This window comes from Mus pahari, chromosome 10 (genome assembly GCF_900095145.1).
Source record: "Mus pahari chromosome 10, PAHARI_EIJ_v1.1, whole genome shotgun sequence".
Classification (NCBI taxonomy): Eukaryota; Metazoa; Chordata; class Mammalia; order Rodentia; family Muridae; genus Mus; species Mus pahari.
In genome coordinates this window covers 77,259,934-77,274,021 of record NC_034599.1, presented here as the reverse complement: position 1 = coordinate 77,274,021, position 14,088 = coordinate 77,259,934, and the positions used below count along the sequence as shown (strand labels likewise).

General features: G+C 33.9%; 1 protein-coding gene across 2 annotated transcripts in view; it reads left to right on the top strand.

Annotated features, from left to right (window-relative positions):
* Phip (pleckstrin homology domain interacting protein) overlaps positions 1-14,088 on the top strand; it is a 107,371-nt gene that overhangs the window by 62,999 nt on the left and 30,284 nt on the right. For both annotated transcript variants that reach the window (XM_021206705.2, XM_029543296.1), the window contains 6 exons: positions 948-1,173; positions 4,859-4,996; positions 5,734-5,917; positions 8,387-8,504; positions 10,477-10,617; positions 13,200-13,276. In XM_021206705.2, the coding sequence (XP_021062364.1) occupies positions 948-1,173; positions 4,859-4,996; positions 5,734-5,917; positions 8,387-8,504; positions 10,477-10,617; positions 13,200-13,276 (884 nt within the window). The remainder of the gene's footprint in view (positions 1-947; positions 1,174-4,858; positions 4,997-5,733; positions 5,918-8,386; positions 8,505-10,476; positions 10,618-13,199; positions 13,277-14,088) is intronic.

Genomic DNA, 14,088 nt, shown 5'->3' with positions numbered 1-14,088 from the left:
GTAATATACACTTATGTAGTATAAAATAGCCTTATTTTTCACATGATTCTTGAACTGCTAAAGTTTTTGTTACTAAAGATTCTTTAGGACTATTTTTTAAAATACTTAAATGTTTTCTCTGTAGTAGGATGAATAATTAATTCATCTTTTAATGTATTGAAAATTGATCAAAGAAAATTTTAAGTTATATGAGGGTTCAATTCATAATAATTTTACATTATCACAAATACTCTAGAGACTGCTTGCTTTTATATTAATATTCTATAATTAATATTTCATAAATCTTAAGTATAGCTCAATGTTATATCACATGTTTGGAATGCTTGGGATTCTATGTTCAATTCCTCTCAAATACAACAAGCCTAATCATTTAGAATAGAGTGTATTATCTGAAAGTAAAAGTACCTTTGAATGTTTTATGCCTAGATGTAATTTTACTTAACATTTACATTGAAACTTTATTTATTTATTTATTTGGGGGGGGGGTTTCGAGACAGGGTTTCTCTGTGTAGCCCTGGCTGTCCTGGAACTCAGTTTGTAGACCAGGCTGGCCTCGAACTCAGAAATTTGCCTGCCTCTGCCTCCCAAGTGCTGGGATTAAAGGTGTACGCCACCGCCGCCCGGCACATTGAAACTTTTAAAAAAATGCCTATGGCTTGTTTACAGAGAAAACAAAAGCATCAGGTTTTCGTTTGATAAGCAATGAAGGTAGTGTAGTGAAGTGCTTAAAATTAATTAAGTAGAAGATTTTTTGGTTCCTTGAATCCTTTTAATTCTGGGAATTAAATACATAATACATGTTCAAACTAAATCCTAGTTTCATACAGTTCTTCAAGTAAGTGTACCATAACTTTTGGCACAGTGTTTGGCTTTTTTAAAGAAATTTAAGCAATTTTTTCATGATAAATTTTATTTTTCCAGTATTTTATGGACCTTTCTTTTTACAGATAGCAGATCAGATGTTTTTTCATAGTGATTATCGGCCTCTTATCCGTGATGCCAACAATTTTGTATTAGATGAGCAGACGCAGCAGGCACCTCATCTCATGCCTCCCCCTTTTCTGGTTGATGTTGATGGAAATCCTCATCCATCAAGGTACCAGCGATTGGTCCCTGGTCGTGAAAACTGCAGGGAGGAACAGCTCATTCCTCAGATGGGAGTCACTTCTTCAGGTATGCCTCGATTTTCACAGGAGTCAAGTTTCTCACAGATTTTAAAAGTTGTTTACATCTTTGTTTTGAGCAAATGGAACATTTTCCAATAAATAAATATAAATTGCAAGATAATTAAAACATTGGAAATTTGAATTAATAATTTTGGTTCTTACCATTGTCTAGCCTCAAGGAATTAATAGGATTACCTTTTTACTTCATTTATTCATTTAGCAACATTTATTAAAAACCTTCTGATCTGTAAAGCCAATTCAGTAGGAAATTTGGTCGATGCTCTCAAAATCTTAGTTACAAAGGTTAATTTATTATAAACAAATACATGATTGTGATTGATGTTAGTAAAGTTAATAATAGTTAAAAAAAAAAACAAAAACCTAAGCTAGATTGACTTCATGCTGGACTGTATTTTAAGAAAAGATCAACTTTTACTTTTTAAATTTGAGACAAGATCTTACTGTATAGGGCCACCTGGCCTGGAACTCAATATGATCGTCCAAACTGCTCTCAAATTCACAGAGCTCTCTCTACTTCTGCCTGCTGAGGGCTAGGATTAAAGCATGTGGTAGGTAGCACTCGTGGCTAGAAGCAATCAACTTTTAAAGATTTTTGATAAGATAGGAGTGAAAAAAAATATAGTAAGCTGTTTCCATGAAGTCATGGAATATTGAAGTCAAGTAAGTTGATTATTGAATAGTTGTTAAAATGTCGACAAGGTGTATAGACTCTTCTTACCATATTCAAAAAGTATAGTGCAGACTGACTTACTAACTGAAGATAATAATGAACTTGTAAAGATTAAACCAGTTTTGTCATTAGGGATGATATTTTAGAGTAAAAAATATTTGTGAAGACTTCTGAATAGATTGTGTGCTGAGTGAACAATGGGTTTAGGGTTCTATAAAACCGAAGAATCAAATGTTGTGTTATAGCATGCTATACAACTGGGTGTAAAATTGGAATACAGTTGGACATATAGGTAAAAAGTGCTGGTCCTTAAATTAGACATGTCCAGCATGCATGGATGGTAAGGAGAATAGTTTCCACTACCACATATAGTATAATCTAATATGTAAAGCTAATATTTAGCATAGTCAGAGGAGTCAAGAATAGTAGTCATATATTCAGCCGACAAGTAGTCATATATTCAAATTCTAGAAGTTTCACTTTTAGAGGAGTACCATTCATGGGATTAAAATTTAAGTTCTCTTGGAGTACAATTGGCAAGATCAGATTTTTCCCAGGTCTCAAAATCGTTTCCTTACCAGGGGTTTTAGGTACAGAAAATTAAGGAAAAGACTTTTTTTCTTCAGTGTTACTGTAGTTGTTAGTTGTTACTTTTCTTCCATTTTATAGCTTATAAGAAGCTTTAATAGATACTTAATCATTGCATACTAAACATTTATGAAACATAAATTTTACAGTTGTGTCATAGAGATATTTACTTTATTTCTGACTTTGTTCCTGCTTTTAGAGTTAGTGCTAGATACCTTTATCCTCCCTGAAAAATACCCAGCAGTAGCAACATAAACAGGAAATAATTACCTTAAGGCTTCTAACTTCTCAGGGTCGCATCCATGATAGTGTGGTGAGTGGAGAGGGGTGGAGCAGTTGCATGTGGGTTGCACGTGTTCCTGTGGCTCAGAAAGAAGCAGAAATAGCCGGTTGTACTCACAGGTGGCCGTTAGCCACTGTTACTCATCTGTGTCCGCCAGCAAGGTTCCACAGATTTCAAGAGTACTACAAAGTCAGACTGAGCTTTCAGAGCATGAAGCTGAGCTAGATAGCAGTTACTAACTGTGGTTCATCAGAAATCCTCAAAATAATCATTATTTTAGATTTCTGAAGTACAAAAGTACCAAATGAAACACAATCTAAATGAAAAACATTAGCATCATTGCAAACTATTTGTTTGTAAATTTAGGTTTATGAAAACTTATTTGCTAAATATTACAAAGCTAAGGTAAAACTAAATGTAGCTATTTTAATAATAAATTGGTTTAAATGGAGTTTTGTTACATTGATACCTAAATGTACTTCTTTAATTATAAACTTAAGCTATAACAAATTATTAGTCATTAGTCAAATATGATCTAGCAATGAGTTAGGAAGTTATTGTTGACATTTGACTTTAGCTCTGTCTTTCTCTACTTTTTAGTTTTGTGACCTAGTCATGTTACTTACCTTTTTAACTACAGTTTTCTGTAAAAATAATTCATATAATACATGGTATTTTTTTTTAAGATTTTCTTTTTTCTGGGAGAAGGAAAGGTTTGAAATAGAGTTTCTCTACATAGCCCTGTAGACCAGACTGGCCTTGAACCCACAGAGATCCACGTGCCTCTGCCTTCTCAGTGCTGGGGCTGAAGGTGTATGTTACCACAGCCTGACTCTTTCTTTATTACTAATTAATTTCAGAATATTCTTTGAGTATTCTCTTTATAATTCATGTCTACCCTATAATTCTGAAGTGATCAGACTTTTACTTACATACATATATACCTAATGTTAATTATTCCATTTGTTATTTTTATGGAAATAGTTTCATAAAAAGATTGATTTTACTTTTAGTTATCTTTATGTAGGAGAGTGGACTGGTGTCTGTGGTTCCTGTGTCCAATCCCCAAGGAGCTGGAGTTAACAAAGGTGGCTGTGAGTTGCCTGCTGTGGATGCTGGGAATTGAGCTGGAATCCTTGCAAGACCAGCACAAGCCTCAAGCCTTAAGCTATCTCTCCAGTCCCAAGATTGAACATTATCAGCTTGCATTTATGCTAGATTTAGGAAATAAAACAGAAAATATATTGGAGAAAATACTTACTGAGCTTAGTTTTATAGTGCATATTTGCTTGAGTACTAAGATAGAAAATTGATAAAGACCTTAAAGAGGAGAACAGGCTGTTCTTTCAAGGGAATTTTGGGAAATGTTCACAGTATCATTTTAGTTGATACTTGAAGAATGAATTAGAACTTTATTGTGTGTTTCCTTACGGTAAAATTTCCGTGTCCAAGGTGTGAGCCAAGTGTATTTGTATGACTGGCGTGCGTAGGAGGAGTTAATGAGTAGGTTGTTAAAATACACCCAAGCCCCCATGTCTGAGCACTGATCTGACGTGGTCTTCACACACTAAGTCTCCTGACTTCTAGCTTTCCGTGGATATCTGTTTTTTAGTTTCTTTTCCTTTCTTATCACCTAACTTTTACATCTTTCAAAATCTGCATTTTTCTGCAGGTTTACTGTTTTACTGCCCCACTCAAGATAGGTAATTTGATAGAGGGCAAAGATCTTGCTGTTTCCAATTTGTTACTGGATCTCTAATATTTGCATAGTCTCAAACACAAAGTAGACAACAAAGAGTTTGTTGAATCAGTGTGATAGTTTTCAGAAATTAATGTTTATGTAACTGTCCTTTGGCCATTTCCTAGATACATACCTTAGAGTGTACTTTTTTTAAATTTTATAATGGTGCTCATAATTGTTTACCATAAGGTTTATGAATGTTTGAATAATGATAAGCACAAAATACGCACTCCTCATCATTACATCTGTGAATTAAAGGTGTGTTATGGAAGGTATCTTTTCTTTGCTGTCACTTACAGGGAGACATTTTAAATCTTTATCAAAGTAAAATTGATGCTTAATTATGAACTTGTGTGAGACTGACCAGTACTTTCTGTAATATTCCCTAGGATTGAACCAAGTGTTGAGCCAGCAAGCAAACCAGGATATCAGTCCTCTAGACAGCATGATTCAAAGGCTGCAGCAGGAGCAGGACCTGAGGCGTGCTGGTGAAGCAGGCGTTAGTAATGCCAGCCGAGCAAACAGAGGTAAGCTGAGATTGTACTTAAAAGCTCAGGTCATCTTAATCACCAGCACTGGACAAGTGACTAAACAAATGGGACATCCATAAATGAAACAAGCGGCCAAAGTGATTGTTTTTGAGTAATAACTACAAAGTTCTGAATTACAGATGAATTTTAAAAGTATGTGTAGACTTCAACATTTCCTTAAGTTACGTTAGGAATAGGATTCTGTTCACCACCACCATTCCCTTGGTGTGGGGATGAAAGCCACTGCTTTATTTATATAGGAAAAATGATCTTACAGTAAATCTGAAAAACATGAAAAATCAGCTTAATATATCATTTTCAAATCATAGAGTCAAAGTTTTAGTACATTACTCTTACTTGTCATATATTTAATGTTTAAAGTTAAATGTGTGAGCTATAAATGTCCTTATATTTGTTTTAGTGAACTCTTGAAAGACTTGGCAAGTTTTTGTTTTTTTTTTTTTAGTAATGATTTCATATTTGCAGAACATGAACTTAATACTCCATAATTATGAATGATTACTTTATCTAATCAATTGAATAACCACATTTTTGTTTTCATTAAGCATTTGCCTGTGCTTTTTGTTGCTGATAATGATATCAAATTATTTGATTTATGTGGAAGAAAATGTGAGGTTTTTATTTTTTTATTTTTTATTTATTTTTTTGGTTATAAGCTAAGTGAGGCCAGTGTCTAAGTAGAACTTAACCACCCTGACTTTCGCCTCATTTAGGCTCAGTAAGTTCTACCTCCGAAGTACATTCACCTCCAAATATAGGATTAAGGCGCAGTGGGCAAATCGAAGGTGTACGGCAGATGCACAGCAATGCTCCAAGAAGTGAAATAGCCACAGAGCGAGATCTTGTTGCTTGGAGTCGAAGGGTAGTAGTGCCTGAGCTCTCGGCTGGTGTAGCTAGGTAAGGAGAATTATCAGTTGCTTTCATTTTGACTGATACTGTTGGAAATACCTTTTCAGCCTTGTGATTTCTTTTAAGCAAGTATTATTAGCTAGTCATCGCTGCCAAAAATGAATTTTTAAATATTTTTTTCTATAACGATCTGTGTAAATGGTACAAGATAGTGGTGTGTTAAAGTCACAAATTAGATTCACTAAATATTAATTGAGGACCAATTCAAATTTTACATGGTTCTTTTGTCTGTGTGAGCATGAATATACCTATGTATGCATGTGTGGAGCTTAGTTGTTGATGTCAGGTGTCTTTGTCTGTGACTTTGTGCTTTATGTTTAGCACAGGGTCACAGACCAAACCTGGAACTCATTGATACTGATTGACCAGGCTACCTGATCAGTGAGTTCTAGGGACTCACTAGTGTGGTGTGTGCTCTCCTATAAGTCCTAGCACTGGGTGTAAGGATGCACTCAAGCTGTGGCATTTAGTCTGTAGGCTGGTGCTGAAGATCCAAGTTCAGGTTCTCATGTTTATCATATAGTACTTTAACAAGGAGCCACAGTGAAACACCACTGTGTACCTATCAAAGCATCGCAAGTAGTAACTGGTAGCACCAAATGCTGGGTATCTATAGAGAAAACCATTATGCTTGTGCAGTTTTTTTGTGGCAACATAGCATGACACAGACACTCTGGAATACTGTTTTGTATTTTATGTCATATATAACTTGAACAGTTGTATGTTGGAAATTTACTCTTATTAGCAAATGATAATCTTTAAAAAAAAAATGGCTCATTATGCCAGTTCCATATGTATGTGATTGTTTTGATTATTTTCACCCAATCCCACTTTGTCCTTCGATGCTTCCCTCTAGGTTTTCCCTTCATTTGTCCAACTGTTTCCTCTTATACTTTTGGTATTAGTTTGTTTTGATGACCCAGTAAGTTGAATTACACTTGCTTAAGTAAGCATAGGTGAGAGGTAACTTAGAGGAATCCTGGCAGTTTACCAGCGGCTATACCACTGAAGAAAGTTTCTCCTCCTCAGCAACCATTAACTACCAATACCTTCTCGGGGAGGCATAAAAACTTGGCCTTCTACCCTTACCATTAATTGCCTATAGATTTTCATAGAAGTTTGTCCCCCCCCCCCCACATGCATCACAAAATTTGAGGGACCCAGCATTGAGGAAGTAGTTAAAATTGCTGTTGAGTTCATAAGTATAGTTACTGAAAAGTAGAGGAACAAATCCAAATTTCCTTCTATTTGGTTAAGCAAATGGTGATATATTCTATTTTATTGTTTTGATATCTTACTTAAATCTGTCTTGATGGATGCTTAATTAAAATGATTCTGAAGTTGTGTAATGTTTGATTCTACTTATGAACATTACTGAAATATAAACGTTACAGGGTTGGAGAGCAAATTAGTAGCCACTAAGAATTAGAAGGAGGGAGATTTGAGGTGGAAGAAAGTGATAACAAAAGAGGAACACTAAACATCTTTTTATTGATGGAATGCTCTGTATATTGATTGTTGTGGTAATGTACAAGACTACACATAATATATTTGCAGAGAACTACCATTCCAAAATGAGTAGCAGTAGAACTGGAGAACCCTGAAGTGATTAGTGGTTTGCTCAGTGTCAGCTCCTTAGTGTTAACATTGTACTATATTTCTGCAAGATTTTACCATTGAAGAAAACTCAATGAAGAATACAAGAGTTCCTGCTCTCTTTTTCACATCTATATGTGAATTTAAGATTATTTCAGTATAAAAATTTTGAAAGCTCAAAAACTTAAAATTTGAGGTTGACCGTTTTTTTGAAGATTTAAATTTCACTTTCCTTCCTGTTACAGAATATGTTGGGAAAAATATAAAGCTCCAAGGTTCAGTTTTCTTACAGGTCAACAAAATTTCCAAGTCAGTGTACAAATAAAATTGTGTAATTTTAAGGAGTTGGATTTAATGAAATTAAAATTTAGAGCTAACATTTTTTTTTTCTGTTTATTTAGTTTCATCTTAATGTCTGGAATAGAACAATGTCTGGAATAGAACGTGGTTTTGCGTTTAAGTAGTAGGGTCTGATCTTTCTCACTGGAAAAATTAATGTGTGCTTCAGTAATTGGTTTTCCTTTAAGGCTCTGATGTTAAATAGATTACACGTTTGATATCTATTAGATGTGTAAGATTATGATAGCACAAGCCATATACCCAAGGTGTCTTGTTATAACTTTGCAATATTTAGAACTTGATTCAATATATAATTACCAGAGCAGAAACAATTTGATATGAGGGGAACAGCAAAACAAGTCTCTTCCTAGTATTTTTGTTATTCTGAGCCACATGTTCCATCTAGAAAGAAATTACCAGAACTAACTTTACATTGTTAGTGTAAGAGCTAACACTCATTTTAAAGGAAATCGTTAATCAAATTGTAGATTAATGCTTATGGGTTATAATATTCTCTTTTAGTAGACAAGAAGAATGGAGAACTGCAAAGGGAGAAGAAGAAATAAAGAGTTATAGATCAGAAGAGAAAAGGAAACACTTAACTGTTGCAAAAGAGAATAAAATACTTACTGTCTCAAAGGTAAATCAATATTAATTTGATGTTTAATAGTATGGTGATAAGTATAATGATCATTTAAAAGATTCCTCTTAAAATATAAGCATTAATGTTATAAGCAAAGTAATATTAATGAAAAAGTTATTATGGTTAATTCCCAATTGTTTATTTGGATTATTTGATTTTTCACTTAAAAATTAGGTTTTTGCATTTCCTGTCTCTTAGCATATCCTTTCTCCAAATGCCAACTTTTTTTTAAAGAATTACTTATTTTACACATAGAAGTACACTGTAACAATATTCAGACACACCAGAAGAGGGCATCAGATCCCATTACATATGGTTGTGAGTCACCATGTGGTTGCTGGGANTTGAACTCAGAACCTCTGGAAGAGCAGTCAGTGCTCTTAACCACTGAGCCATCTCTCCAGCCCCCCAAATGCCAACTTTTATTTATATTTTATATTCAATATACTATAATCAATCTAAGGAAAATATTTTTCAGTTCTTTCACTAGTTTTACATTCTAAAACTTATTTTCCTCTAATTTTTTTGCTCTTTTATCCTTATCTGTTAATTGAGTCAGCTTATGTATGCTTAAAAGAATAGCCCTTTTCTCTCAAGGTGGTCGGGCCTGAGTTTAGTTACTCATAATTCTTCTCAGTGTCAGGGGAATCAAGCAGCCTCTTCTGGCCTCTGCTGGCACCAGGAATACATGTTATGCGGTGCACATACAGATATGTGCTGTCCCCCTCATTTCAAATATACCCTCAAAAAATAAAGACTGGTAGTCTCTAGTATTTTGTTTTGGCATTTCGGTGGTCTGCCCCTGCAAGACTTGTGTTTTCTTTTCTCTAGCTTAGCTGGAAAGTTTCAGAGCTACTAGTTATTAGGTTTAGGAACATTATATGAAATAGCTTCTCAAGCAAGTCTTTATTATCACTGAGCAGTGATCTAAACAAATTAAAAATTACTGGTTTCTGACTAGTTTATAGTGGCTTAAAAAAGTTGAAATATATTTTTCTTATAAAAATCTTTGTAGCTTGGTTTTTAAAGGCTGGGGTCACAACCAAAAATATAAAAATTTTTGGTAGAGGTTGACAAGATTAGTTCACCTGGTTGACATTTGCTGCAAAGGCTGGGAAACTAGGTTGGACCCCAGAACCATCATGGTAGAAGAGAATTGACAGTATTGTCCTCACTTCTATATGTGTGTCACATATTTGCAAGCAAACAAATAAGTAAAGGTTATTTACATTTAAATTTCAAAAAATTTTTAAAGCTTTTTTTTCTTTGTTTTTTGGTTTTTGGTTTTTTTTTTTGTTTTGTTTTGTTTTTTTCCAGACAGGGTTTCTCTGTGTAGCTCTGGCTGTTCTGGAACTCACTCTGTAGACCAGGCAGGCCTCGAACTCAGAAATCCACCTGCCTCTGCCTCCCGAGTGCTATTCTCACTCATTCCAGTCTGTATGGTTAGCCTGATAACCTTTTCCTCATTGCTAATTAATTGATTAGTTTTTTATTTTAAGGATCTTTAGTTGGTTCTTTTTATTCATGGATGTGATGTTTTTCACTCTTGAAGTTGCTTTAACTTTTCTGGGAGCATGTTGTATTTGAATATCTCTGTTACTGCTTGATTTTGTCTTTTTCTTGAATTATTTACATTTGCTATTTGTAAATTTTTGTTTTTGTTTTTTAAATCTCAGGATTGAGATAGATTCTCTACATAGCCCTGGCAGCCATGGACCTCTTTTATGTAGGACAGACTGGCTTTGAACTTAAAATACACTTGCCTCTGCCTCTTGCATGCTGGGATTAAAGGAGTAAGCCACTATGTCCAGTTTGCAGATGACTTTGAGATTAATTTCAGAAAGAATTTCAGTTGGTAATATTAGTCCATTTTAGTGATATTTTAAATATGCGAATTTCCATAATAACAACTTTTAAACAAGAAGGCCTAAATCCTATCATCAATAAATTTTATTTTTATTTATTCTAGAATCATGCTCATGAGCATTTCCTGGATCTCGGGGATTCTAAAAAGCAACAAGCGAATCAGCACAATTACCGTACAAGATCTGCACTGGAGGAACCACCCAGGCCCTTGGAGGAGCTAGAGAATGGAACTAGTTCTTCAGATGTAAGATCTGAGAACATTCACAAATCTCTTGAACTTGTTTTTAAATATGACTTTCATTGTTTGCATTCACTGTAAATACAATTTTGATATGGTATTTTATGTTTTATTCTAGCCATGTCTTTAAAATAACATATATATATATATATATATATAATTTTCAATCTCAAATTTATAAAAAAATATAGTCCATATGGATTATTCTTAATTTTCTTTGATAGAATTTTAGAATAATACCTTGTGAATAGAGTATGTTAAGTACAAAGTACTAGTTAATGAAAATCCTGTAAGAGTTCTGAGGTTCAAAGATGTTTCGAATTTATATGTGTATAACTGTTTAATAGTGACTAATAATTAAATGCATGTTCCTTTTGTATTAAAGCTGAGTTATTAAATTGCTCCTATGATAGATTAGAAGCAGTTTGACTGTTATCCGTAGTAATTTAGAGCTTCTTGCTCTAGCTTTTTACTTTTTCTTATGTGCTTTTTCTTAGTTTGAGATTTCTCTATAAATGTTTGCTTCTACTAATTTGTACATTTCTAAAGCAAAGAAAATCATTCAACCACCGTCTTATTCAGGACTTTATTTTTGAGATATTTATAATTCTCTTTTAAATATAAAATTTTAGCAAGTACTCTTACAGTTCAGTGTTTTAGGTTAGGAACTTGGGTATTTTGACAGTTACAATAGTGGCATGAAAGTTTCTGTCCAGTTGAGTATCCTTTTAAAGCAGTTAAGTAATTGTTTTAAGAGAAACTGGAGTGTGCTAATAGAAAATAATCATTAACATGGATAAGAAGCATGGATATTTTGGATAAAATATTTTGTCTTTTTATGTTTTGAATTTAGAAATTAAAAGTAATTATGTTTGTTTTCATTCCCTTTAAGAAAAAAAATGAAGTACAAAAACAACTATCATTTATAGATTTTACGTAATTCATTATACAAACACTTGAATAGTTATATAGTTCACATTCTTCACTAAGACACCAAAATAGTAATACTGCTTCTCTAAAATCATACATATACAAACAGCACTGAACAGATTCAGCAGGTTGTGTTTATATGTTTATTTGCAGTAAATAAGTAAATAAACAGTAATAAAGAAAAAAAGACCAATGAGAGGGGCCTGGGGGTTGAGGATGAGGGGATAATATAATCATACTTAATTAAAATGTAAATAGTAAAATATTATTTTGTTTCTGGAAAGATGGCTCAGCAATTAATAGCACCTTTTCTTCTAAAGGACCTGGGCTTGGGTCCCAGAATCCACATGAAGGCTGACAACCAACTGTAACTCCAGTTAGTTCCATGATTCTGACCTTATGGTAGCAGACATACATGTGTTACACATGAAAACATGAGACTAGACTTAAACACATAAAATAAATTACTTTTTTTTAAAAAAAAAAATCAGTTATTTTATTTAAGTTGTAAAGAGCAATATGCTCTTCAGATGGTTCCAGTGTGCCTAGAAGGCAGTAAAACTCAGAGATACATACTATAAATTGCCTGGGCTTTGGACTGCAATGACTTAGGTTCAAAATCAACCTTTTGTCTTAATAGTTACACGGCTTCAAACGAGTTTCTGTAAGTTTCTAAAACTTGTACTTCTTGCATTGAGATCAGTAATACATGGCAAACACAAAGAACTTAAAGTAGTTTAGTAACTGGGGACTATTGCTGTTGAAGCATGCTGTTAATATAAAGAAGATACATAAGAGTTGTATCAAAAATTATAACCTCATAGAAAAACACCTTCACACGTTGTTGCTAAGAGGAAAACCAGTTTGTAGCTTTATTATTGTTTTAAATCATCTCTAATTGAATAAAATAAGGTTAGAGATGAAATATCCTGATTTGTAAAGTTGTTTTAATAGTTAGTAAAATATAAATGTACCCAATTTTAAGATCCTGAAACCATCTATAAAGAACCTGGCTTTTAAAAATGTTTAATAAGTTTCAGATATTAAGTATAGAGTTTGTTGTCCATTATTAATGTATTCAGTTCTTAGCTCTGAAAAATAAAATTAAACAAAAATTAAATTAAATAAAATGAAACCTGGTGTCTTAGGGTTTCACTGCTGTGAACAGAGACCATGACCAAGGCAAGTCTTACAAAAAACAACATTTAATTGGGGCTGGCTTACAGTTTCAGAGGTTCAGTCCATTATCATCAAGGTGAGAGCATGGCAGCATCCAGGCAGGCATGGTACAGAAGGAGCTGAGAGTTCTAAGTCTTCATTCAAAGGCTGCCAGTGGAAGAATGACTTTGAGGCAAATAGGGTGAGGATCTTAAGCCCACACCCACAGTGAAGCACCTACTCCAACCAGGTCACGCCTATCCCACATGGCCACACCTCCCAATGGTGCCACTGCCTGGTCCAAGAATATACAAACCATCACACCTGGCAGTTATCTCAGAGGTCTCTGAATCTAGTATTAATAGATAATATTTATGAATATTTGTTTTAGCTTTTTTGAATAAAAATACTAAAGTTGTATTTTTCTACTCCCAAGTCAGATGTTTGATCTCCTACTGTTCTTAGGCGGCAGCTTATGAAATCTGTCTTTGTTGTCACAGGAAGGTGAAGTACTTGCTGTCAGCGGTGGGACTTCTGAGGAAGAGGAGCGAGCATGGCACAGTGATGGCAGCTCCAGGTAGAAGTGTAGAGTTTACTCGTCCAGGTGCCTCTGTGTCTGTACTTCAAATAACTCTGTACGTGAACACTGGGTACAGAGTTATATGAAGACTCTTTTGGTTAGCAAGATTTAGATTTTCTTCCTGGCGAGTCTTTATGGGAAAAATTACAACTAGATCGGTAAAGTAATGTTTTTAACTTGTTACTCAGTTTCTGAAAGCTATATTTAACATGGAGCATCATAAACTAGCTTCACTGCTGATGTTGAGGAATGTGTAAGCATCAGATTGTGAAAGTAAAGAAGTTTTATTCTTACATGGCTGTATGTACAGGACATTACTAATTTTCTCTACCAGTAATGAAAAGAAATTTTCTACTCCTTTTTGTTTTGATCATGCAAGCAAGAAAACCTTCAAGTACTTCTGCTGGAATTGCACATGTTTAAAGTCTTAATAGCATTAGCTACATAACAAGGTTTTAATGGTCCATGGAAATAACACCCTTGGGGAAGGAAGTTATTTTTCCTTTTTTTTCTTTTTTCCTTTTTCAGCAATTTCTAAAAATAGATTTCCAAAGGAAACATTAGTGGGTACTGTACGTTTAATACAAGATTCTGAGCAGTTCTAGGATCAAAGTCTTTCTTGACCCTCAGTAACGATTCTTAATAATGGTATACAAATGTCTATAGATAGTACTTAATATTTTTCTGTTTTCAAAGAGTGAAATATTCATAAATTGAAGAGAACTTACACTAGAAGAGCATGCTTAAAACATTTTTTCCAGTCTTTTACACAATTTTAAAGATCATATATGTTGGCACATAGGTTGAAT